The sequence below is a fragment of the Myotis brandtii genome, unplaced genomic scaffold, assembly GCF_000412655.1.
Source record: "Myotis brandtii unplaced genomic scaffold, ASM41265v1 scaffold924, whole genome shotgun sequence".
Lineage (NCBI taxonomy): Eukaryota > Metazoa > Chordata > Mammalia > Chiroptera > Vespertilionidae > Myotis > Myotis brandtii.
The window spans coordinates 467,988-493,989 of NW_005371808.1; the positions used below are offsets into that span (position 1 = coordinate 467,988).

A 26,002-nucleotide genomic window follows, 5' to 3' on the forward strand; every position below is an offset into this window, starting at 1 on the left:
GGATGGCGCTGTCCCGCCCTGCCTGCAGTATGCAAATTAGCCAATGGGAGGCATAGTGAAGGTATGTTCAATTACCATGTTTGTCTGTTATTAGATAGGACACTGGATTCTCCATATTCACATACTGAATTTTCCATTTGAAGGTTTTAGAAAGAATCAACATAATGACAACACCAACAATAACAGCAGTGACAGCTACAGTTTATTGGAGTCTATTGCAGGCCACACATTTAGGTTGTATTTTAAATACAGAGCCCTCTTTTTCTCACAACAAATCTGCAAGATAAGGATGACTGTCCCCATTTTCCACTGAGGATAAGGGTATAAATGACAGAGCCCATATTTAAGCCTCATCTTTTGTCTGATGCTAAGATGAGTTCAGAGGTATATGCTCAAACCTCAAACCATAATCTGTGGAATATTTAAGATATCTTCAGATAAGTTTTAGGAACATGTTGCACTGGCCTATAATGTGCTCTGAGTATCTTCCAGAGAGAAATAGCATATACAGAGTAGGGCAAAAGTGGGTTTACAATGGTTCGTATGGAAAATAATACAATAATTAATAAATAATAATGCAAGAATAAACTCTTTTTTGCATACTCACAACTGCACACCTACTTTTGCCCACCCTGTATGTGTGGACCATGGATCAGTTTTTCCATGAGTATTTCATGGAATGTGTTAGGAAACACTGCATTAGAATAAAGGCCACACAGAGTCTGTCTAGTATTTATCGTCTCTGATGCCTGCACTAAGCCAAACTTCAAGCCAAAGGATCGTGTTGGAATGGTGCCGTCACGGCACTAGGATGCTAGTGTAACTCATGGATCCCTTGCAGGAGAAGCAGCCGGAGACACCCACATGGGTAGTGTTTCCAACGTGCAGTTGGGAGAAATCTTTTGCATGGAGATTCAGTGCATGCTGTCACCTTCACAGAGCAGGAGAACGTGAAAGTTCAGCTGGGGCTTGAACATTTTCCTACAGTCATGTGCTGGCTGAAACTTGCTTTACTTTTCCATGTATTAGTTTGTTTTAGTGAAATGGTGGTATCGTTATTTCAATCATTTGAGCCATTTCAGGACCAGAGAATTGTATTAATTTTAATTATCCAGCTTCCTTACTTGAATGCTATGGCAACTGAGGCCTGACATAACAGGGCTCACAGCTGGTAGAACTAGGACTCCAGCTTCTCTCCCCATCTCTGCGACTGGTTGAAAAATTCTCTGTTTTATTCCACTGCAGTGGGAGTGTGTGTGTGTGTGTGTGTGTGTGTGTGTGTGTGTGTGTGTGTCTGTTGACAGAGCTAAGACAAGAAACAGAGAACCAGTCCCCTCAACTTTTTATCCTGATTTCCTTGACACCTATGCCATCACATTTCAGCATGGCCCGTAGAAAATACCTCTCTCTAATCAGTAGCAGGACAGTCCTGATTTGCTACTTGGGCCAGAAAAACTAACCAGGTAAGGGATAGGCAGTGGACTGGTAGTGTCCACCCTGTGATTACCTAATTGACCTAATCCATTTCTGTCCCCTGAATTAACTTTACATTAGCTAATTATTGTCCATTATCTATTTATGTGCTTAGAATGTTTGAATATTAGAAAAGTTTAAAAAGATTTGTGATTAAAGCTGAAAACTCTTTTGCAACTAAAGTTTTTAAACCAAAGTAACAATGCTGTGTTCTTTTATGAATAGACTGTTCACAGAATGTAAATTTATTTTTTCTTAGTAACCTTTCTTTTTTTGGTTGGAAAGTAAAACATGGTGTTATAGAGTTCTACAACCGCATCAGCTAATTGTAAATGTGTATTGACTTTTGACATATATACGTGGAATCAATACAAAGTAACAAACTGAAGTTGCTTGTAATCATAGGTATTGGCCATTAAAAAAAAAAAGCTTCGTGCGTATGGTAGCTGGCAACTTGAAAGTGTCACGGACCGAACATGTAAACCATACAAAGTGAGAGAGAAACTGTGAGGAAGCTACACGATCAATGTGTTCATCTTCCTCTGCGCTGAGTCGTCGTTAGAGCCATTAAATCCCGTCTCTCCCTTTTCCTATCAGGACAGCAGCAAAATATACACAACGCACATTTCTTACTTGGAAATCTACAATGAATGCGGTTATGATCTCTTGGATCCAAGACATGAAGCCTCCAGTTTGGAAGACTTGCCGTGAGTAGCAGAACAACAAAGAACGGGGAGAATTGCTTTCAGATGTTTCCTGCAATTGTTTTCTCTGAAACTTTGCATGTTTCTGGTCTCAACTGTAATTAACAACCACTGGATAACAGAATCCTTTTGTAACATAATGGATGCTTTTTCACTAGTGATAGGAACTCAAATAGCTTAGAACTCACTTCTTGGGGAAATCTCTTGGCGTTGGTGCAGGGAGGGCAGTGAGCGTCCTGGGAGTGTGAGCTGAGAGGACCGATGGGACCAGGCAGTCCTCTACTCCTGCCCCATGGAACCCTTCACCCCTCCAACTGTGGCCTTTCTCTGAAGAAGGTATTCAAATTAGGCTCCAGCAGCAAGGAGAGAATCTGAAAGAGAGAAAATGCCCGAGTAGCAAAAACAGCTTCTCGACTATCATTAAGACTAACAGTGACAATCATTTGGTCACGATTGGCACTGGTGGTTTCGTGACCGAACTATAAATAGAGTCTTCAGAGCTTATCTAATAATAGAGTAAGTTACCCTGCCAGCATTTCTATAACATTACTCACTGCTTGTTTGAATATCTGCCTAAATTAGACATATGTTAATTGGTAACTGCATATACTTTGCCCAGACATCTTCATATATCAGAAGATGCCAGAGCCAAGAAAACACACTTTAATATTCTTCTTATTAAATATTCTAAAACAATTTAAAAGTATATTAATCCTCTACCAAAAAAGATCAGCAACCAGTTGTTTAATTTGTAACCCACCTTTATATATATGTTCTCCCATTAATGTTGATTGAATGTTTTTACATATCATCTCTCTTATGTTTACAGTATTCATTAGAGAAAGTTAGAAAAGGGAATGTTTGTTGGTACAATAAATATTTGTATAAGAATTAAAGGGAAGGAAAGAAAAGGACTGAGAGGAAGGAAAAATTACTTACTGCGTGTAAGAAATTGGTCTTAAAGAAACTATTGGAATTATGTTTACAAAAAGGTAAACGTTTCCTATCACTACTAAAAAAATATCCACTACATTACAAAAAGATTCTGTTGTCCAGTGTTCATTAATTACCATTGCCACCAGAAAGAGTGGCTTCACACGCTCTTGAACTGGGAGCAGCTCTCAAGGAAGTCCTGCCTGTCTAGTTCCCTGTTTCATTGTGGTGAGCTGACATATACCAAACACTCTGGGTACCATCCAAAATGGTAAAACTCTCCTCATAGGAACAGCAGTATTAACGATACAAGGTGAGGTTGGACAGGCCAGGTGTTGAGGATTTGTGTAAAGTAAAAGCCAGCTTCTGAGGGACTCAGACAGAGGCTTGGGTGAGAGATTGCTCTTCATTTTAACAGGTGACTTAAGTTGTTTGCTAGCTCCAGTCTGACCTACTAGTATATACCTCCTGGCTAAATCTCGCTTAAAGCTACATTGAACAAGTCACATCTACACTGAAGAACTTAAACCAGCTTAGCAATAATCCAGAAGTGAAGGGCTTGGCTATAAAGAACATGAAGGAGGAGACATAACATGTAAGGAGAGATATGCAACAATAAATAAATGAGAAATAGCCAAAACCGGTTTGGCTCAGTGGATAGAGCATCGGCCTGCGGACTGAAAGGTCCCAGGTTCGATTCCGGTCAAGGGCATGTACCTGGGTTGCGGGCACATCCCCAGTAGGAGATGTGCAGGAGGCAGCTGATCGATGTCTCTCTCTCATCGATGTTTCTAACTCTCTATCTCTCTCCCTTCCTCTCTGTAAAAAATCAATAAAATATAAAAAAAAGAGAAATAAAATTAATTGATTATGCTCAGCACCTTGGCTTTGATTGGATTTGAAGAGAAGGTGAATCGTGTAGGCTGGCGCCCTCCTCATTTTCCTGGTTGAGGAAAGGAAGCAGAAATAAAATTAATTGATTATGCTCAGCACCTTGTCTTTGATTGGATTTGAAGAGAAGGTGAATCGTTGGCGCCCTCCTCATTTTCCTGGTTGAGGAAAGGAAGCTGTAAGAGGTGTAACTTGCCCAGAGTTTCAAAACTAATGGGTTAATGGTAGAGCAAGGATGAAAAACTAGAGCTCTCACCTTCATGCCAGAGTAGCAAAAAGAGCTTCAAGATCTTAGTGTGGGGTATAGAGAACTAAGGAGTCGTGGCCCTGAAAAGGAGCTCCAATTGGGAAACCTGACTGGGTAGGGGGGCCTTCCTATACATGATGTCAGAGTGCCAGACCAACGTCCATCGATTTGCAAATGTGACTAGTCCTTTGGCAATGAGTTTTTAGATGCAATACCAAGGCATGATGTGTGAGGGAAAAAGTAGGTAAGTTGAACTTCATGAAGTTCAACTTGTATTTATTATTTTTGTTACCCAGCTATGGACTAGCAATGAGTTTTTAGATGCAATACCAAGGCATGATATGTGAAGGAAAAAAATAGGTAAGTTGAACTTCATGAAGTTTAACTTGTATTTATTATTTTTGTTACCCAGCTATGGACTCAGCCTTTCTATAAGAAACCCTGTTTTTTTCCATTGTTGTTGTTTTTCCAATCTATTTAAACTAAAAAACAACAACAAATAAACACAAAAACCAGTTTACCCATTCCTTCCACCTCTGGCAACCCTAATCTGTTCTTTGTATCTATGAAAATTTACAACACAAAGAATGACCCCTAATGTAAATTACGGACCTATAGTTAATAATAAAACAATAACAAAAAAGGAATGAATTATTGATACATTTAACAACTTGAGTGAATCTCCAGGGCGAGTGAAAAAGCCATTCCCAAAAGGCTAAGTGCTGTATGATATTATTTGCAAATCTATCTAAACATATTTATGTAATACTTTAAATGGCAAAGTTATAGAAATAGATAACAGATTCCTGGTTGAAGGAATTAGGGAGGGAAGTGGGCATGGTTCTCCAGGCCAGTGCGGGATCCTTGTGGTGATGGGCTATTGTGTATCTTGACTGTGGCTGTGGATACACAAAACTGCCTATGTATCACAAACACACACAAGTACAAGGAAAACTGAAACGTCTGAATAGATCAGTGGATTGTGTCAATGCCATTGTCCTGGTTGTGATACCTCGGATACAGGTACATGGGATCTCTCTGCATTATATCTTACAGCTGCATGTGGATCTACAATGATCACAAAATAAAAAGTTTAATTAAAAGTGATTGGCTCCTCTGTCAAATATTAATTGACCATAGAGGCATGGGTTGATTTCTGGGCTCTTTGTTCTGTCCCACTGATCTATAGGCCTGTTCTTGTGCCTGTACCAGGCTGATTTGATTACAATGGCCTTGTGCTGTGGTTTAATATACAGTATTGTGATCCCTCCAACTTTGTTCTTCTTTCTCAAGATTGCTGAGGCTGTTCTGGGTCTTTTTTGGTTCCATATAAATTTTTAGAATATTGTTTTCTAGATCTATGAAATATGCCATTAGTATTTTAATAGGGATGGCATTGAATCTATAGATTGTTTTGGGTAGTAGACATTTTAATGATATTAATTATAACAATCCACGAACATGGTATGTGCTTCCACTTATTTGTATCTTCCTCAATTTCTTTCTTTAATGTCCCACAGTTTTACCTTCTTGGTTAAATTCATTCCAAGTACCTTATTTTGTTGTTGTTGTTGTAATAGTAAATGAGATTGTCTTCTTAGTTTCTCTTTCTGATAATGCATTATTGGTGTATAGAAATGCCGTTTAATGTCCCACAGTTTTACCTTCTCGGTTAAATTTATTCCAAGTACCTTAGTTTGTTGTTGTTGTAATAGTAAATGAGATTGTTTTCTTAGTTTCTTTTTCTGATAATGCATTATTGGTGTATAGAAATGCCGTTGATTTCTGGATATTTATTTTGTATCCTGCTACTTTGCCAAATTCAAAACAATATGGAGTTTCTTCAGAAACTTAAAAATGGAACTGCCTTTTGATCCCACTTTTGGGGATATATCCTAAGACTCCTGAAATACCAATCAGAAAGAATATATGCACCCCTATGTTTATAGGAGCATTGTTTACAATAGCCAAGATCTGGAAACAGCATAAGTGTCCATCAGTAGATGACTAGATAAAAAAGCTGTGGTACATTTACACAATGGGACACTATGCATCTGTTAAAAAGAAGGATCTCTAACCTTTTGCAGCAGCATGAAATAAGCCAGTCAGAGAAAGACAAGTATTATGGTCTCACTTATATGTGGAATCTAATGAACAAAATAAGTGACAAACAAACTAGAAACAGAAGCATGGATACAGAGGACAGACTGACAGCTGTCAGAGAGTAAGGGGGTGGGGCAGACAGGATGAAAGAAGGTAAAGGGAATAGCCAAAAACTTCAAGTGTCCATCAGTAGATGAATAGATAAAAAAGCTATGGTACATTTACACAATGGGACACTATGCATCTGTCAAAAAGAAGAATCTCTTACCTTTTGCGACAGCATGAAATAAGCCAGTCAGAGAAAGACAAGTACCATTTGGTCTCACTTGTATGTGGAATCTAATGAACAAAATAAAGTGACAAACAAACTAGAAACAGAAGCATGGATACAGAGGACAGACTGACAGCTGTCAGAGAGTAAGGGGGTGGGGCAGACAGGATGAAAGAAGGTAAAGGGAATAGCCAAAAACTTATATGCCTAGTGCATAGACACAGATAAGAATGCAGTGAGGGCCAGGGGAGGGAGGGTGGGCCTGGGTGGAGGGGAACAAAGAGGAGGAGCAATGGGGGACATCTGTAACAATGTCAACACTAAAAATAAAATATAATTTAAAAAAGTAATTGGCTATATATTTATATAGAGGTATATATGTATATACACACATATGTGTATTAAGTCTATTCTTTATTTAGTAATTTAAATGAAAATAGAACCTCTGTTTTTGAAAGCTCTTTATATCATATGCTATAGTTAGAATCTAAGTGTGTCTCATGAAGTAAAACAGTATAACTGCTGGTCTCAACTGTAGGGAAAATAGTCACCTTACTTTGGTGTAATTTTAGTGTTCCTAAATAGGGACACGTATTCCATTTAAGGTTACAAAGTTGGTCATGGTTATTATTGTTACAAAGAAAGTCAGTAGACTTCAGAATCTAGTATTGAAATCTTGGCTGTGTTGTGTTTTTTAAGTAATTTGTCATCAAAGGAAAAAAAAAGAGTTGACAAATGTTCATTTAAATTCACCAGGTTCCTAATACCTGATCAATGTAAAACACTGCAAAGTGCCCCGGGAGTTACAAAAAGGATTAAAGCTCAGCCTCTGCCCTTGTGGCTTTAGTCTAGTCGCGTGGAATCACTCAGTTACTCTGTAAACATTTCTCGAGATCCAATTCTGTTCCACACACTGTGCTGGGCACTGAGTTTACTAACTTGGTCTTTGCTCTCCTGGAACCCATCGAGTGGGCAAAACTAGTGCAGAACAGCATAAGGAGGAATACGAGCAGCATCGTAAGAGAGGCACCAGAATGACAAGCGCTTACAGGAGAAAGAAACCACACCAGGTGTGCGACCAGGGAGAGATTCATGGAGAAGGTGGCAGGTGAAGTAGTCCCTGAGGGGGCATAGGACAGGCAGTGGGTGTGGCTTCCATGTGGAAACAAGGTAGGGAAGTGATGTGTGTAGCTTGTTCTGTGACAGTTACGGACCTGTGGGGCTGGGACCAGTCAGGGAGCAGGTGAGAACAGTAAGACTGGAAAGAGGAGTGTGAGGATTGGACAGTCAAGGGGTAGCCCTTGGGGATGTTTATTCAAGGGCATAGCATAATTGGAGCTGCTTTTAGGAAGAAAAATCAGTCAGGAGTGACTCTCTCATAAAGGAGAGTCAGAGAGACCCCACAGCATTGTGGGAAGTCATTAGGGCCATTTAAGTGGCAGTGGGAGGGAGGAAGAAGGAGAGGCAAAATTAATAGTCCAGTTGATTGAGATTTAACTATGTATCAGAATCTCCTGGAATGGTGGTTAAATGTAGATTCCTGGCCTTCACCTTCAGAAAATTCAAACATGAAATATGTCTGAAGAAGTTTCCCAGGTGATTCTATCACAGGTGGTTTGTCTTACCCTTTCCCTCATCTGCCCAGGTAGTTCTTTTTAAGATACCAGGAAAGCCTCTCTAAGAGGGGATGGGCTCTGTCATATGTTAGTCTTTTTGCTAGGGACCTTACATACATCATCTCATTGAGGAAGGAGATGTCATAATCCATGTGTCACACACGGCTACACAGGTTCACGGTGATTGAGTCGTATTTCCCCAAGATTCCATGTCTGCCAGAGACAGACCAGGATCAACCTCAGTTCATCAGACCTCTGAGCTGGGGACATTGGTGCTCTTGCCAGGGAAGTCCATGTTGTATCCTGGTGTCCATCTGAGCTCTGAGCAGGCTGGTTTTCTGGGCTTCTTCAGGCCTCTGGTAAAGTGTTGTCCATTTCAGCTCTCTGTTGGGTGTCAGCCATGCCGCAAGGCTCCAAGATACCTGCTCCTGCCCTCAAGGGGCTCTAGGATAGTAGAAAAGACTCATACACCGATCATTTCCACTTTACACAGTCTGTAATAAGATGCTCTGGGCTCCCTTCGGCCAGAACAAGGGAGTTCAGAGACGGCTGGAGAAAAACCACCCAGTATGGTCTCCAATCTCAGCGGGGCCCTCAGCCTGCTAAGGAATGGCTCCATGTGCCCAGTCCTTTTCTCCCATTCCTCACAATAATTATATCAAATGTCTGCTCTTTAGTCAAGTACTACCTGCCCCAATTGTATTCTTAGCTCAGAGAGAATATAGAAACTGCCAAGTACTACCTGCCCCAATTCTCTTGGAAACCAATTGTATTCTTAGCTCAGAGAGAATATAGAAACTGTGAAACATGAATTCCTTCAACTTCCTGCCTCCCATCCTGTCCCACTCACCTACTTTCCTCCAGTCTCAGGATCTGTCTATATGAAAGCCAATCCTTCCACTTATGCTCTGGACCCTTCTTGCATTGGCCCCAAACCTGCTTTGTTTGGCCTAGACATTTTCTTTTCTTTTTTAAAAAAATTGACTTTTTTATATAGAGAGAGAAGAAGGGATCCAAACCTGCTTTGACATTTTCTTTTCTTTTTGAAAAAATTGACTTTTTTATATAGAGAGAGAAGAAGGGAGAGGGAGGGAGAGAGAAAAACCATCAATGTGAGAGTGAAATATTCATCTGCTGCCTCCTGCACACCCTCCACCACGGATGGAGCCGCAACCCAGGCCTGTGCCCTGACTGGGAATTGAACCGGCAAACTTTCCGTGCATGGGAGGGGACAACACCCAGCCAACTGAGCCACAATGGCCAGGAGGAACCCAGACATTTTCTGATTAAAATTTTTGAAGTTAGAATCTTTAAATGAAGCATGAATCCTTTAGTTCTTATTCCTGCCTATTGCATTACACTTTATGTTTGTGTTATTTTTCTGGCTGCACTGAGCATTTGAAGAGATTTCTGGGCCTCTAAGCATAGCTCTCAGAGTTAAAACTCTACTCTTTTCTTCAACTGACTCAGTTACTAACACCCACTGAGCATTTGAAGAGATTTCTGGGCCTCTAAGCACAGATCTTAGAGTTAAAACTAACTCTACTCTTTTCTTCAACTGACTCAGTTACTAACACAGCTGAGAGGCAACCTCTTCAGAAGCTAGGTTGCTGTCCTGCACGATGATCTGAACAAGTGACCAGTGGCCAGCGATGGCAGGACACACACTGTGTCCATCATGGGCTGGCCAGAAACATATTCCTAGAGAAATGGACCATTGCCAGTGAGCATGGCAGAGGGAATACAGAGCCTGTCCAGCCTGAAGACAGCACACTTCCACCCAAAGCCTGTCTCGCTAGAGTAATTCACAAGACAGAAGCTGCCATCCTCGACTCTGAATGGACAATGCAAAGAGATCTTTCTCAATATCAGAAATGTCTTAGACAGGAGGCTGTCTCTGCCAGCCTGGCTACCATAACAAAATACCTTACACGTGGGGCGGCTTAAAGAGCAGACCCTTACTTCTCACAGTTCTGGGAACTGGGAAGTCCAGTATCAAGGTGCTTTTTTCCTGGCCTGCAGATGGTTGGCTTCTTGCTGTATCCTCACGTGGCTGAGAAACAGAGCTCGGGTCTCTCCCTTTTTATAAGGAATTTCATCACGGAGGCCCCACCCTCAGGACCGTATCAAAACCTAATTACCTTCCAAAGGTTCTGCCTCCAAATACAATCACTTTGGGGATTAAGCGTCAATGAATTTTGGGGGACACAAACATCCTGTCCATAACACTGGTGTTAGTTTTCACCAATGGTTGCCTAATATGTGATGTGTAGAAGATGGCAAGGAACAGCTGTAGTGTTTTCACTTTTGCTTCTGGAATATAAAAGTAAACCTGTTACTTAAGGTTTTTAGTCACGTGAGATTAATTAATGACAGGAAAGACATTGTCACCTCTGTCAATTCCATTTTCCGCATGCCTTGTATACAAACACATGCAAACAATTTCTTTTTCTGAGAGTAAGAGGTGAAATGCACTTTTTAAATGATGTATTGGTATGGATTTGACTTACTGGTTAGTCTTCATAATTGCTTTATAGATGGTTTGCTTTATTCTGATACTACATCATTTTTTTTTTTTTGCAATCCGTTCCAAATTTTGAGTATATAAAGGAAAACCATAGGAATACCTAAGGGAGTTTTGAAAATTTAGGCTTATTGTGTCCTTTAGAAGAATACACAGAGTATGGACACATATCTAATGATTACATCTCAACTAATAGAGAAAGAAATTATCACAGCATCATATATGCCAAGCATTTACTGTATTGCAAGAATCTCAGCTCTTTGGGAGGCATTGTAAAGAACTTTAATTGTAGTCTATCTTTAATTGACTTGGGATTTAGTTGGAAAATATAACATGCATGTGAATCACCTCAAGAGACTTCTGTAAAACTCAGCTGCTCTCAACTGTCTAATAACGTATGTCTATGCAATAAAAGGCATGCAGGTGACTTAGAGCTCTGTAGTCTCACGTCAACCAATGTGAGCCCACATCAACCAATTATTTTCTGTCATAACCCAGTCCAGTGCTTTCGTACTAGTGTCTCTGCTCCATGACCCTCAATGGTTTCCTAATTTTACTGGTATATGCCAAGACCAGAGATCTGATTGAGCGAAGAGCTGGCAGTGCTGAGTCAGCCTAGAGAGAGGACATGTGGGGAAGAGTCTTTAGAACAAAATCTAGGTGACTAAGGGGAAAACTTCGCATCAGATGGATCAGAGGGATCACCTGGACCAGGAGATAAAGTTTTGCAGGTTGCATATTTATCACCCTGTTCTGAAACGTTCATAGAAGCTAGTCTATGTATCGTTCAGTCGATTACAATTGACCTTGTGTTTTCAGAAGGAGTTTTTGGATAGTTGAAGACATTTCACAAGATGCAAGTTAGTCATCAGAAACCAAAGATCTGACTGATGCTACTCAGGCTGCCAACCCCTATTATCTCTCAGTACATGTCTAATTCAATCTAAGAAGCAAGCCCTAGGAATAACCCCATTAGAAGACATAATGGCAAAATTGCTTCTACAATAGCAAAAGAAAGTAAAATACTCAGGAAACATTCACGGAATTTGTGAAGACAGTAGTACATATTTTTTGGTAAAATTAAAAGATTTGAAGATAAATACAAAACTATTAGTCTTGTTCTGAATGAGAGGGGTGAATACCTTGAAGAAGTCAGTTCTTCCCATATTAATGTCAAGGTTCAATGAAATTATGGGCAAAGTCTTAAACTTTAAAAAAAAAACATTGAAATGATTCCAGAGTTTATCTGAAAGGAAACCAGCCAAAAGGGCAAAGAAATGTCTAAAAAATAGGGAAATGAGGGAGGACTTGTGACACCATATATTCAAATTAGGTAAAAGCTCTAATAACAAAACAAGTTAAACCACTTCAAAATTAGACAATGAAGAAAGAATAGATAAACCAGAATCAGATCCTATGTCATGTTATTTTTAACGTTGAGGGAAGAGTTTTCAGTCAATGATATTGAGCATTTTTTTATAGATAAATTAACTATCAGCTACCTGTAACAGCAGCCCAACTTACAGCGGCTTACCCCTCCCCCTACACACACACACACACACACACACACAGAGGGAAGAGTTTTCAGTCAATGGTATTGAGCATTTTTTGTAGGTAAATTAACTAACAACTACCTGTAACAGCAGCCCAACTTATAGCGGCTTACCCAACTAGTCACCCCTCCCCCTACACACACACACACACACACACACACACACACACACACACAGAATAGGGATTCTGGGGGTTGGAGCCAGGGATGCTGCAGAAGCTGCAGGATGCCATCAAGGCTTATGCCTTTCTGCTCAGCCATTCTTAGCAGGTGGCATTAGTCCTTATGCAAAATGGTTGCTCTACCTTCACTATCCCATCGATTCTGGGGGTTGGAGCCAGGGCTGCTGCAGAAGCTGCAGGATGCCATCAGGGCTTCTGCCTTTCTGCTCAGCCATTCTTAGCAGGTGGCTTTAGTGCTTATGCAAAATGGTTGCTCTACCTTCACTATCCCATCCACATTCCTGGAGGACAAAAGAAGAGGAAGGAAAAAGACAGGGGTTGGCTGAGACTTATCACTGAGCAGAATTATATTACATGGCCAGCCCCAGTTGCAAGGGAGTCTAGGAAGTCTAATATTTTAAAATAATTTCCTGAACAAAATCAGAGCCTAATAGGGAGCAATGAAGGACAGATGCCACATAGGCAACCTGCACTGTGAGCCACTCAGTTGTTTAGGGGGGAATCCATGTAGATCCCTCACTTCCTTTCCTGCACCTGTAACCTCAATAATAGAAGAAAATATATGATCATTAATTATATGTATCATTAATATATTATGTATTAACTCAGTGGTTCTCAACCTTCTGGCCCTTTAAATACAGTTCCTCATGTTGTGACCCAACCACAATATTCTTAGTGATGCCACGAAGGTGGGAGAGGCTCCAGCCACCACCTCTGCACTGGCCAGCCATGAGCCAGCTTGTGGCTGAGCGGAGCTCCCCCTGTGGGAGCGCACTGACCACCAGGGGTCAGCTCCTGCATTGAGTGTCTGCCCCCTGGTGGTCAGGGTGTGCCGTAGTGACTGGTCGACTGGTCGTTCCGGTCGATCGATCATAAGGGTCGCTTAGGCTTTTATATATATAGATGAGCTAAGGTAGTAAGTCTTACATCAGTCTGAACCCGATATGAGCAAGAGGCAATGTGCCATGATGATATTAGAGCTGTGTCCATGGGTTGTGCATATATTTTCTTGGACTAATCCCTTCTTTAAATTCACTTCTTTAAATTTTTATTTTCAGATAAGTGCTTATAACTGCAATTAAACTCGAATTATTTTGTCAATATCCACAAAATACCTTGCTGTGATTTTTATTGGGATTACATTGAATCCATATATCAACTTGGGAAGAACTGATATCTGTACAATATTGAGTCTTTCTATCCATGAACATGGAATATCTCTCCATTTATTTAGTTCCTCTTCTGTTTCTTTCACCAGAGTTTTGTAGTTTTCTTTCCATAGATCTTGTGTATATTTTGTTAGATTTATACTTAATTATTTCATTTTGTTGGATGCTAATGTAAATGGTATTTTGTTTTTTATTTCAATTGCCACCCAGTCATTGCTGGTATACAAGAGAACAATTGGCTTTTGTATATTAATCTTGTAGTCTACATTGTTGATATAATCACAATTCCAGCAGCTTTTTCCCCCTTTAATTCTTTTAGATTGTCTACATAGATGATTATGCCATCTGTCAACAAAGACAGTTTTATTTCTTCCTTCCAATTCACCAATTCATATACCTTTTCTTTCTTTCTTTTTATTTTATTTTCTTTTTTTCCCTTATATTTGTTTGCATTATTGCATCAGTGAAGATTTCCAGTAATTCACCAATTCATATACCTTTTATTTATTTCTTTTTCTTTTCTTTTTTTCTTTTTCTTCTTTTATTTGTTTGCATTATTGCATCAGTGAAGATTTCCAGTACAAAGTTGAAGAGCAGTGGTGAGAGAGGACATCCTTGCCTTATATCTGATCTTAGTGGGAATGCTTTGAGTTCCTCACCATTTGGTGGGATGTTAGCTGTATGTTTTTATAATAGTCTTTATCAAGTAGAATGTTCCTCAATATTCCTAGTCTACTGAAGGTTTGTATCATGAATGGGTGTCAGATTTTGTGAAATGGTTTTACTGCATCTATTGATATGGTTATGTGATTTTTCTTTTTTTAGTGTGTTGATGTGATGGATTATATAATTGATTTTTGAATGTTGAACTAGCTTTGTATACCTGAAATAAATTCCACATGGTCATGGTTTATAATTCTTGTTATATATTATTGGATTCGATTTGCTAATATTTTGGTGAGGATTTTTGCATCTATTTTCATAAGAAATATTGGTCTCTTGTTTTCTTTTCTTGTACTGTGTTTGTCTAGTTTTGGTATTAGAGTAATGCTGACCTCATAGAATGGGTTAGAAAGTATTACTTTTGCTTCTATCCTCTAAAAGAGATTGTAGAAAATTAGTATAAATTTTTCCTTAAATATTTGCTAGAGAACCTGGTGTTTTTAGTAAGTTAAATTAAATAACTTAATTTCTAAAATGTCATGTGATTGGCTATATTTTTACTTATCCATAAAAAGATCTAATGTTAGATCTATAAAGAAAAAATATAATTTGGAGCTACTAGAAAGGATTTTAAAATTATCTCAATAGTAGTTAAATAGCAAAAAAAATCCATTACTTTTAGCTCGTTCTGCCTGTTGGCGGCAGTGGAAACCAGGTGTTAGACCAGTGGTGCCCGGGTTCAGCCACCTTGGTACTGGCTGGGAAAGAATTCAAGACTCAAACTATAAGAGAACATTTATTTGGAACACCACAGAGGTAGAAGAAGTAATCTGTAGAAGAAATGGGCTTAGGAAACAAGGTATAGAGGTAAAGGAAGGACCCTTGGAGCTTAGAAGTGAGGAAAGTCAAGGTGACTCCCCTGGGGGGTAGGAAGGAGAGGGGAAAGGCAAGGGCAGGCTCCCAGGAGGGAGAGCCAGCTGGGCTTTTCATCCTAAGGGGTTTTTTTTTTTGTTGTTGTTGTTTTAAATATATTTTATTGATTAAAAGGCAAGGACAGGCTCCCAGGAGGGAGAGCCAACTGGGCCTTTCATCCTAAGGGTTTTTTGTTTGTTTGTTTGTTTGTTTTAAATATATTTTATTGATTTTTTACAGAGAGGAAGGGAGAGAGATAGAGAGTTAGAAACATCGATGAGAGAGAAACATTGATCAGCTGCCTCCGGCACATCTCCTACTAGGGATGTGCCCGCAACCCAGGTACATGCCCTTGACCGGAATCGAACCTGGGACCTTTCAGTCAGCAGGCCTACGCTCTATCCACTGAGCCAAACAGGTTTCGGCTCATCCTAAGGGTTTTAAGGGTGGAGATTTTAAGGAGGTCCCAGGGAAAGACCTCAATGGAATACTCATCAGCTTTCCAGGTGTGTCCTTTCAGGGCTGGGTTCTCCCCTGATTGGTAGGTGAGCACCAGGGCAGGGGGTCTGGTCTTGCTGCTTTTCTGGGCCTGAAGCTGAAATACAACTGAGGCCTAGATGTTATCTCTAGGGAGGAAGGGCCAGGGCTTCCAAACAAGATGGCCAGCAATATGCTAGGCAAGGAAGGGTCACCTGGGGGCCTTACGATTGTCCGTTGCTAGACATCTGGGGCTTTCCACCCTGGTGACCTTCTATGCCTGGCCCATCGTCCTGGCTCTGCTTTATGCCTGTCTAACCGCCTACTACACGTCTAGGTTAAGACCAATACAAAAATGTATTGTAGGTTCATAAAACTTCCTCAATTGATATGTTTCAACTCTTTATCATTTATAACAAATGAAATCTTTTAGATTAAAAAAAATCAACATAACGAAAATGTACCTTTGAAATTGTTAAAATACAGGAAGGAGGGCCCCCCTTACATATTTCTCCTAAAAATTTACATCTCCTCTTTTGTCCCAATCTTCACCATAGAGAAGGTCTGAGAATGTGTGTTGGGGTGGAACATAAAAGGAGGTTGAAAACTGCTGAACTAGAGAATATTCTCTTTATTAAAGTAAATAGCGAGACCATGTTAACAACATGCGAAACATATCTAGTTACTTAGAAGAGACTGGTGGTTCCCCTCCCATTTTCATGAGGCCTGCCTACTACTGATACTGCTCTAAGTCAAGGTAACTAAACAGGGCTGCCTCTAGTCCATAGGGCACCTTCGTGTGAACTATTAAAAGGCACCCCTGCCATTTGCTGGAAAATTACTGTAATATGCTTGTTTTGTTAGATGACACTTTACTCTGACCGACATTTGTAATAATAAATATACAACCTCATTATGTTCATTGCAGCCCCTGGGACATGGTACCATTATGTAGTGGCCTGTCTACACAATGGCATGGGGCATTCCCAAGTAGAAGAAAAAGAAATCACCTATGGCAACATTTGCCTATAACATGAAAATGAGAAACCAGATTCATTGCAGTAACTCCTGGAAAGTTCCTGTTGGGCAAGTTGGTGGTGGTGGAATGTTGTGGAGGCCGGCGAGGGGGCTGGGAGGTTCTTTCATTGATGGCTTCCATTATTGAGAACAAGAGCTTGGCTATGGCTCTTTATATGCCTTCAGTTAGAAAGAGCCTGCAAATTCCAATTACTTAGCTAAATGGAAAAGATTCTCTGTTTACAGAGAAAATACAAAGCTTGCTTCTTCCCCATCATTAAGCAGACCGAGTATACTTAGCAAAACTTTTCCACTTAGGTGTCCAAGTTAAGACTATCAGAGACTTTTGTTTGAAATCTAAACTTTTTAGAAACATTTTGTAGGAAAAACGACTCACAGGCCCTTTCAAAAAGAATCAAATAAATAGTTTGGGGGTTTCCATCTTGGAATTGGGATGTTTATTTAAGAAACTTTAATAAAGCCGTCTTTCAAGCCCACGAAAATTACAGTCAGAATCAAGTGGCGACTAAGGATTCAGGAAATAGCTATTGATTTGTGAGAGAGTCGGGGAAAGAAAGTGCCAGGAAGGAAGCAACTTGAGGAGAAACTTTTGCTAATGGTTCTTATTTCCTCCAACTTTGAAAAAGCATTTTACCCGCAGCAGTTTAAGACATTCTCACTCCCAGATTAGCCCACCTAGGTGAGAGGTAGTACCCAGGGCATGACTGGGCTTTTCTGAGCAAAGGCATGAGAGGGGATGGGGCTGACACACAGGCTCAAGGCTTAATAAAAAAGGGATTTTTCAATGAGGACAGGCAGGGCAATAAGGGAAAGTCCAGAGCTTCCTGCCCAAGGGATTGGACAGAAACCAGGGAACAATGGAAGGAGAAGAGCTGGCCAGGGCGATCCTGATTGGAGAGAGAAATTTGCACCGCAGAAGAATCCATATGGATGCCAGCGATGGAGTCCTTCATAAGGTGCCCCGAGATGCGCCCTAAGCAGGGGCACAGCCATGAAAGAAGCTAAATTACTTTGGATACCAACCTGCCTTTTTATTTACGTTTCAAAGTCTCCCTGGGCAAGAAATCAGAAAATATAGAGGGAACCATAATATCAGAAGTCAGAGAAACATGTAGTGGTACGCTATGAAAGACAGCTGAAAATGACATGCAGAGAAGGGGGCATGTGCAGAGTTATTTTGATCAAACTGACAAAGCTGGACCAGCAAATATAGAAGTCCAATGGTTCTGAAGTAGCCACACTGGAGATCAAACGCTCTCCATCAGAAAAAAAAAAGTAGCTTAGCCAAATGTCACTGGTGACATTTCACAAACACTTTCTACCTTATGCTCCTAATGATTATTTCTATCTATAATAATAAAAGCATAGTATGCTAATTAGATTAGACGTCCTTCCGGAGGAAGCCGGGGCTGTGAGGGAAGCCCGGGTCCCGGATGCCAGAGGGAAGCTGGTGCTGGCAGCTGGGGAAAGGAAGGCCTACTCTTGCATGAATTTCATGCATCAGACTTCTAATATACATATATATATATGCCTAAGTGACCATTACAACTGGTCGACCAGTCGACCGATCACTATGATATACACTGACCACCAGGGGGCAGATGCTCAACATAGGAGCTGCCCCCTCATGGTCAGTGCACTCCTACATCCAAACCCTCGGGGTCCCTCCCACCGGCTGGCCGGCCCCAATGGCCCTGATCACCGGCCAGGCCACAGGACCCCACCTGTGCATGCATTCATGCACCCAGCCTCTAGTAGGAATATAATCCTAAATTCATTTAGGTTGTCCAGTAAATGAACACTCTTAGAATGCCATAGTTGCTTGTTTTCCATGTTTTTTATTTCAGTGAAATAATGGTGAGAGATATATGTATGCTGTGTCCTTACCATCACTTAGGTTGACTCAGCAATGATATAAACCAGCGGTTCTCAACCTGTGGGTCGCGACTCCTTTGGGGGTCGAATGACCCTTTCACCGGGGTCGCCTAAGACCATCGGAAAACACATATATAATTACATATTGTTTTTGTGATTAATCACTATGCTTTAATTATGTTCAATTTGTAACAATGAAATTGGGGTCACCACAACATGAGGAAGTGTATTAAAGGGTCGCGGCATTAGGAAGGTTGAGAACCACTGATTATAAACCCTGTGGAAGTTGAGGTGGACCCATAATCCTCACCTGAGCTTTCGTTACTGTTGTGGTGCCTAGTTGACCAAGCAGCTGCATGCTCAGGGAAATAGAAAAGGAACTTCCCAGGGAAGGACAGGCTATTAAGATGTGACCTTGCCAATTAGATGTGGCCCAAGAGTGACTTCAGTGACAGCCAAGAAGATGAATAACTTTCCCAGTTGGGCATGAGGTGGAGCTGGGTGGAAAGTAAGATGAAGCAACCAGAAACCTCCCCATATGTCTGCCTTGAAGGGTAAGGAAAGATGAAGCCAATGGCTCTCAACCTTAGCTGCACATGAGAAACGCCTGGAGCTTTTACAGATTCTGATACCCAGACCACACCCCAGGACAATCAAATCAGAATCTCAGGAGGGACCTGGCACCAGTGTTCGTCTTGTTTTGTTTAAGTTCCCAGGTGGTTCCTGTGGCAGCCAAGTTGGGGACACCTGGATTAAATGAAACACCGCAGGTGTCTGGCCTGCGTGGTGCCCAGTGAGTGCGAGCATCCTCCTCTTTGACTGACTTTCTGCTGCTCCCTCCCCCTCTTCTGAGCTCGCACAGAATAGCACTGCATCTGTCTTGGCCTCACCACACACATGAGAGGTGACTGCCTCAGAGTTGGAGAATTCTTTTTATCTTCATGTTGAAACAGACAGGACTCTCCTCCCACTTTTTATGTACCGTCTCATCACTTATTTCAGACTTTTATCTTCCTTCCAATATTACCCAGAACCTGTGGGTTTGGGACGTTTTCTAACTCCTGTGTCCCTAGGGATTGAATTGAGTCAAATCTTCTCGAGCACTTCAAAAGGATCAGGGTGAAAATAAAATTGAAGGAATAAAGGAGGTTCCTAAAAATAGAACACAATTCATCCATTTCAGTTAAAGATGTCTTCATGTTTTCCAAGCATTTTTGGACTCACAAACATTTTTAATAAGCTTACTTATGAGTCTTGCTGAAAAATAAATAAAATACACTTGTTTTCATTAAAGGAAGAGATCTTTTTCCATCTTAGTTGGTATTGTTGAAGGAGACAAAAAGGAGTCCAAAACTCGGCAAAAAATCACATAATTAGTGACATATTGGTCACAGATGTGCGGGGAGAGCTACACTTTCTTCCTGTGATTAGTACTCTAAATGCCCACAAATTACATCTGAAAGTCAGATAACCTCCTTACAAAAGGGAAGGGTGAGAATTATGGTATTTGAAAAATCTTCATTTTTAAGATATTGTAGGTGTGTTTTTATAAACAGGCGAGTGACAAATGTTTACTTGCAAATTGTATTTTTAGAGATGTAATGCCAGAAGATGCCCATCTTTACTTATCCTAAAGTCAAGCAAGTGCAGTACTTGTAAATGATAAGATTTCCTTCCCTTAACAATTCTTAAGAAGGTCAGGAAGGCAAAACTCAAAAGGCAGACGGGAACTCTGTCCACTAATTGCATTGCTTGCATCTGTAGGCCTTTGAAGCAAAGTAGGGGGAGTTTGGCCAAGTTGTATTCAGTTGCATAAAGTGCTCAAGGACTTTAAGGAGAATATGGACAAGCCACTCTGGGTGAAGGGTTAGGACTCACCTGGGAGGACACGGCATTGACGCTCGGATGCCCGCGAAGGCAGTTGTGAAATGAACATAATTCCAGCCCCAAGACTCTTGACTACAAGGATGTAATGGAAGGAAAGGGCATATTGTAAAAGAAAAAGGATGAAGAAGCACATCTGATGGATATAAAAATAATAATGACAAACTAAAGCCTTTAGAAGACTTCTTGAGAATGTTTTACTCCTGTTGATAAGAAAACTAGACAAGGCAATGACTCCTAGAGGGAGGACAGGTGCTTCAATTCTCATCATGTTTAAATGACTGAGCTGACCAATTTCAAATGTCACATAAATTGAAATTGGAAAAAAAGGTGGAAAGTCGGCAAAATAATTAGTGCATTACCGATGTAAGTAACTGAATTATGACACAAATGGCCAAGTTTCCTGACATAGGTAGAAGGTTATCTATTTGCATTTTTAGTTCGGTAGTTTGCATTTCAAGATGATTTAGTGAGCTGATGATTGCAAAGACAGGAGGCTTTAAATCAGGAGCCCCAAAGCTAGTTGATGTGCTGTCAAGGTCATGTCAGTGTGTGATGCGAATTGAGTCCTGTCTGCTGCCTCGTGTGTTACTTGATTTTTATAAGTTCAAGACATCATACCCTACATCTTTTAAAAACTAAGCCTATAAAAAAAAAAGACTTCAAGTTCCTTTCATTTTCAAAGTACCTCGTTTCTGTTTTTCCCACTTCCTAGGAAAGTGACAATATTGGAGGACCCTGATCAGAACATTCACCTGAAAAACCTGTCTCGCCATCAGGCAACCACGGAGGAAGAGGCTCTGAACCTGCTTTTCTTAGGAGACACCAACAGGATGATTGCAGAGGTGAGAGACTGCCCTCTGAGGCCGCTAGCACACTAGAGGGGATCATGGGATTTTAGGGACAGCAAGGACCTCACACACGATCCCATCCAACTCTCAGCTGCCGAGTAGGAAACCTAGATCCAGAGAAGCGAGAAGACTTTCCCAAGCTCAACAGCGACTTAATGAGCAGGAATTAGCATCTAGACTTAATTTTTATATTTTTTAATTTTAGACAAATTGGTTTGCAGCTAATGAATGACAACTCGTTAAATATCTTAATTATAGGAATTTTTGCATAATGTTTGCAATTTAAAAATACACAATTCATTCTTCCTAATCTCAAATTACCCATGTGTTGGTGTGTGTTTACATTTCCATATGTTTTCGTGTATTCAGTGGAGGATCACTTATAAAGCATTTGGATTAGTGCACGGGACACAGGACGTGCTCTCTGCATTGGCAGCTGTCTCTGGCAGATCTGGGAACACTGCCACAGTGTTGAGTACGTTTCATTGTAATATTGGGGACATACTTATACTATTTGTTGTTAATCTGACCTTCACATCTAACTGGACACCTGTATTTTACCTGGGATCCCAAGGTAGGAGCCAGGATTGACCTGCCGTGGTCAGTGGACCCTGACCTCAACCAGTTACAGGCTGGAGATGGAGGGTTACGAAGCTGTCATCCAGCGACCCTGTGGGGAAAGGAGCGGGGGTGGTGGTGGTGGTGGTGGTGGTGGTGGTGGTGGTGTGGGGACAGTTCCCCCAATGCGCAGCTGACAGTTAGTCCTGGCAGTTTCCTTTTGAAACCATGCTCCCAGATTCTCTGTCTCTGGTGACCAGCAGCAGGGGAGGACAATAAGCTGGGAGGATCAGCATTCTGGGAAAGTCTATCAACTGACCTTTCTTCCTGCCCCATTTTCACTCTCTTGAATGTACTACCTTAGATACAAGACAAGTAAATGGAAATGGAAACCAAATTCAGATACTGAAAATACGGCGTTAACATTGATTTCTGTGTTGGGCCCTTACTTTTGTTGTTGGTGGTGGTTTTTACAGTTCTGCATCAATACTTTTTAATAGACTAACTTCTATAAGTTGAGCTTATGTGCCACATATGATATGGACTTAAGGACCCTTAAACTATTACTTTCATTTCAGGGGACCTTTACAAAGTCTTTTTTAATCTTTATTTTTGAAAGCATTATATGTGTCTCTTTATTTCCCCCATTGACCCCTTCTAGCCCACACCTGCCCCCCACCCCAGACTTCTCCACCCTATAGTCTGTGTCCATGGGTTATGAAAATATGCATACAAGTTCTTTGATTGATCTCTTCCCACCCACCCCCCACATTCCCTCTGAGATTTGACAGTTTGTTACCTTTTCATAGTTTTAAATTTCAGAATATCTTGTTTTGCTTTACAAAATTGGCATTTGTGTTTTGCTTCAACATTTTGCCCAGGTGGTCATCTGTGGTGCTCTAATTTGTCACAATAATTAAAGATTAAGGAATAAAGGCAGATTAGAAATTAAGGAGTCTGATGTAGCCTGCCCCATTAAAATCCCTGTTCCTTCATACACAGTTTAATAAACAGCAAACCAAGAGACAGAGACATATGAGAATCAATGCTACTGGAAAACCAGTGGGGAAGCCTGTCCTGCCTCAGTGCTAACTTCTTTCGGAAGTGACTCACTTGTCTGAGAGAAGTCAAGCCCTGTCCCCACGGCGTCTCCTCATCTATAATGGGTTATTGGGGGCTCCTGGCCCTTAGTCACCGTGACTTCTATAAGCTTAAAAGCTTGGCCTTTGCTATCTAGTTTGTCAACTTAGCTCACTACATCTTTTCACACTGGTATAAAGTTTTAAGGATCTCAGACTTCCTTTATACAAGCTTATCTGTCATGTTCCTTCATCTTACAAAATCCCCACAGTCTTTTCCTATTACTTACTGATGAGTATCTAATGATATTATTATAAACTAGAGGCCCGATGCATGAAATTTGTGCACTCAGGGAGGGTCCCTCAGACCAGCCTGTGCCCGCTCGCAGTCCAGGAGCCCTCGGGGGATGTCCGATTGACAGCTTAGGCCTGCTCCCCGCGGAAAGCGGGCCTAAGCCATCAGTCGGACATCCTTAGCACTACCGTGGAAGCTGGAGAGGCTCCTGCCACCGCTGCTGTGCTCACCAGCCGTGAGCCCAGCTTCTGGCTGAGCAGCGCACCCCCTGTGGGAGCACACTGACCACTTGGGGGCAGCTCCTGCATTGAGCGTCTGTCCCCTGGTGGTCAGTGCAGGTCATAGTGACCGGTCATTTCGCCGTTCGGTCGATTTGCATATTAGCCTTTTATTATATAGGATACGCTGAAACCTGAAGAAGTCCAATTCAAATAGTGCTGATATGTATTATGTTTTTTTAATGTATTCCATTTTCCAGTGAAAAGCCCAATTGTTTTAAACCAAATCTAATAGATGTGGGATGTTTCTGGGCTTGCTTTTATTTTTTCTTTGGTAAGAATAGCTACCATGTTTTCCTGAGAACCTGCTCAAAGGACGTGACATTGTTGTAGACACTGTATAATTATATTATTTCTGATTCTTATTGTATAGAGGAAACTGAGGCTCAGGGTGTCAGAACACTGGCTGAGTGTCCAGGTCTGACTGACCCAGGGCCGTGTTCTTTCCTTGTGCCTCATTCCACAAATGCCACGACCACACTCACATGTGTCAAACTCTCCAAGTGAGGATCTATTTCTGAATTATTTAAAAGGATAGCAAGTATTTAGCACTTCAGTTTAATCTCTTGAATTCATTGAAAGCAAATACGTAAAAATATAAATGAAAAAGAACTGTCAATCCCTGGAAATACTTTATTATTCAGTCTCTAATGAAGCATGTTCTAGATTAAACCTTGCTGTCAGAATCTAATTTGACAGCAGAGAACAAGCTTACCAGGATAAAAAGAAAGCACTATTCTTTTTTTTTCTTCTCAAAAATAAGCTCCCCAAATTCCCATTTACACGGAGACATCCAGAAGTTGCCATAGTAACCAGAAAACATTTGCAAAACAAAGTCTGCAAATGTGGGACACCAGTGGAGTGCTCTTCCCTTGCAAGTTCTCTCTCAAAGCCAGCATTTCAAGGAAAAATGATCAAGATTAGCCTCATCCTCTTCTTACTTATTCCAAACTCTTAAATAGTTTCTATAAGTCTACCAGTGTTTTGAATAAGACCTGATTATATCCTTAGGGTAAAAAATTTTTTAAGTTGAATTGCTGGGCCAAAGAGAATAAATATCTTAAAAACCGAACTGTGTGTGGCCCAGTGTCAAAGCCCACCAGTAGCAAGCATGACTTTGTTATTGGAGAAGTGGGGGCGTCCTCTCCCCCATTGGGTGCTGGGGGTGGTGTCTTCACAATATCTCCAGGAAAAGAATTTTCTGAGACTTGCACAGGAGGATGAGAGATTTTTATTTGCATGGCATTACACCCTTGGGTTTCCAAAGTCCTGTTCCAGTCCTAGAAGGAGTGTAGCTGGGTTTCAGTAGACCTAAAAGCAAAGCCAGAGTCCAGAATTTCCATCCCATGATGCATCCAGGTCCAGTTAGCATCAGGCTAGCTGCAGTCCATTAGTCTAGCGAATGCCAGGAAGCAGGAGGAGAGAGCCCCACAAGCCAGGAATCAAGTGCAATTTGCCAAGAGAGCAAATTCTTTTGTTCAAGGGATTGAAATATCCCAAATTTCAGGCTCTTGCAGTGGCCACACCCATTATGGCCAATAACTTGTTCCCAGGTGTGACTGACAGTCAAGTACTTCCTCACATCACCCCAACTCACTGCACGTGCACCCGTCTTCCCCCCTGTACAGTCCTTTCCCCCTGCGACCTGCAGGGGATAGACCTGGGGTTCCCTGGGCAGTGTAAAGATGTAGCTTTCTGGCAAGGCTGCCCAAATGACATGCCTATAATATGTAGCTTTCCTGTTACTAATAACTAGGTGAATTACAATGGCATACACTCGATACTTTTTGTCTTATCCTATATAATAAAAGCCCAGTGAGCAAATGACAGAACAACCAGTCATCCAGTCACTATGACGCACAGACTACCAAGGGGCAGATGCTCAACACAGGAGCTACCCCCTTGGTGGTCAGTGCGCTCCCACAGTGAGAACGCCTCTTGGCTGACCAGGATGAGCAGCACTCCCACAGCTGGCTGATACCTGCAGGCCATGCCCCCCACCAGTACACGAATTTCGTGCACCGGGTCTCTAGTAGTTAATGTTTCTATCAATTAATCAAGTCTAATTGAGCAAGACAGTCCTGCACAGTTCCATAGCTGGGACCATTTTCTTGACCCTGCCCATACTCTAAGCAATCTGTCCTCAAGTGTGGTCAGAGGATAACTTGCAATAGAGTTTTCTGTCATGGTCAAAAGACAAGTTTCTGGGACCCTATTTCTAACCCATGGATTCAGAATCTCTGCAGCAGAGCCCAGGATTGCACATTTTAGCATGTATATGTGCTCAGGCGAAAGTTGGGGACAGTTTGGGATTTTCCATTAAGAAGCTGTTGAAAAGTTTGTGAGCAGGTCTATAGTATGCATTCTCACCAACACCACTAAATTTGAAAATTTGGCCAATTTGGTAGACAAAAAGTATATATACAG

General features: G+C 41.2%; 1 protein-coding gene across 1 annotated transcript in view; it reads left to right on the top strand.

The window, feature by feature from the left end:
• Positions 1 to 26,002, top strand: part of LOC102260699 (kinesin-like protein KIF6) — a gene marked incomplete at its 3' end in the record, with an annotated part of 212,356 nt that overhangs the window by 92,154 nt on the left and 94,200 nt on the right. The window contains exons 5-6 of the mRNA XM_005885745.2: positions 2,071 to 2,180; positions 21,230 to 21,359. Of these exons, the coding sequence (XP_005885807.1) occupies positions 2,071 to 2,180; positions 21,230 to 21,359 (240 nt within the window). The remainder of the gene's footprint in view (positions 1 to 2,070; positions 2,181 to 21,229; positions 21,360 to 26,002) is intronic.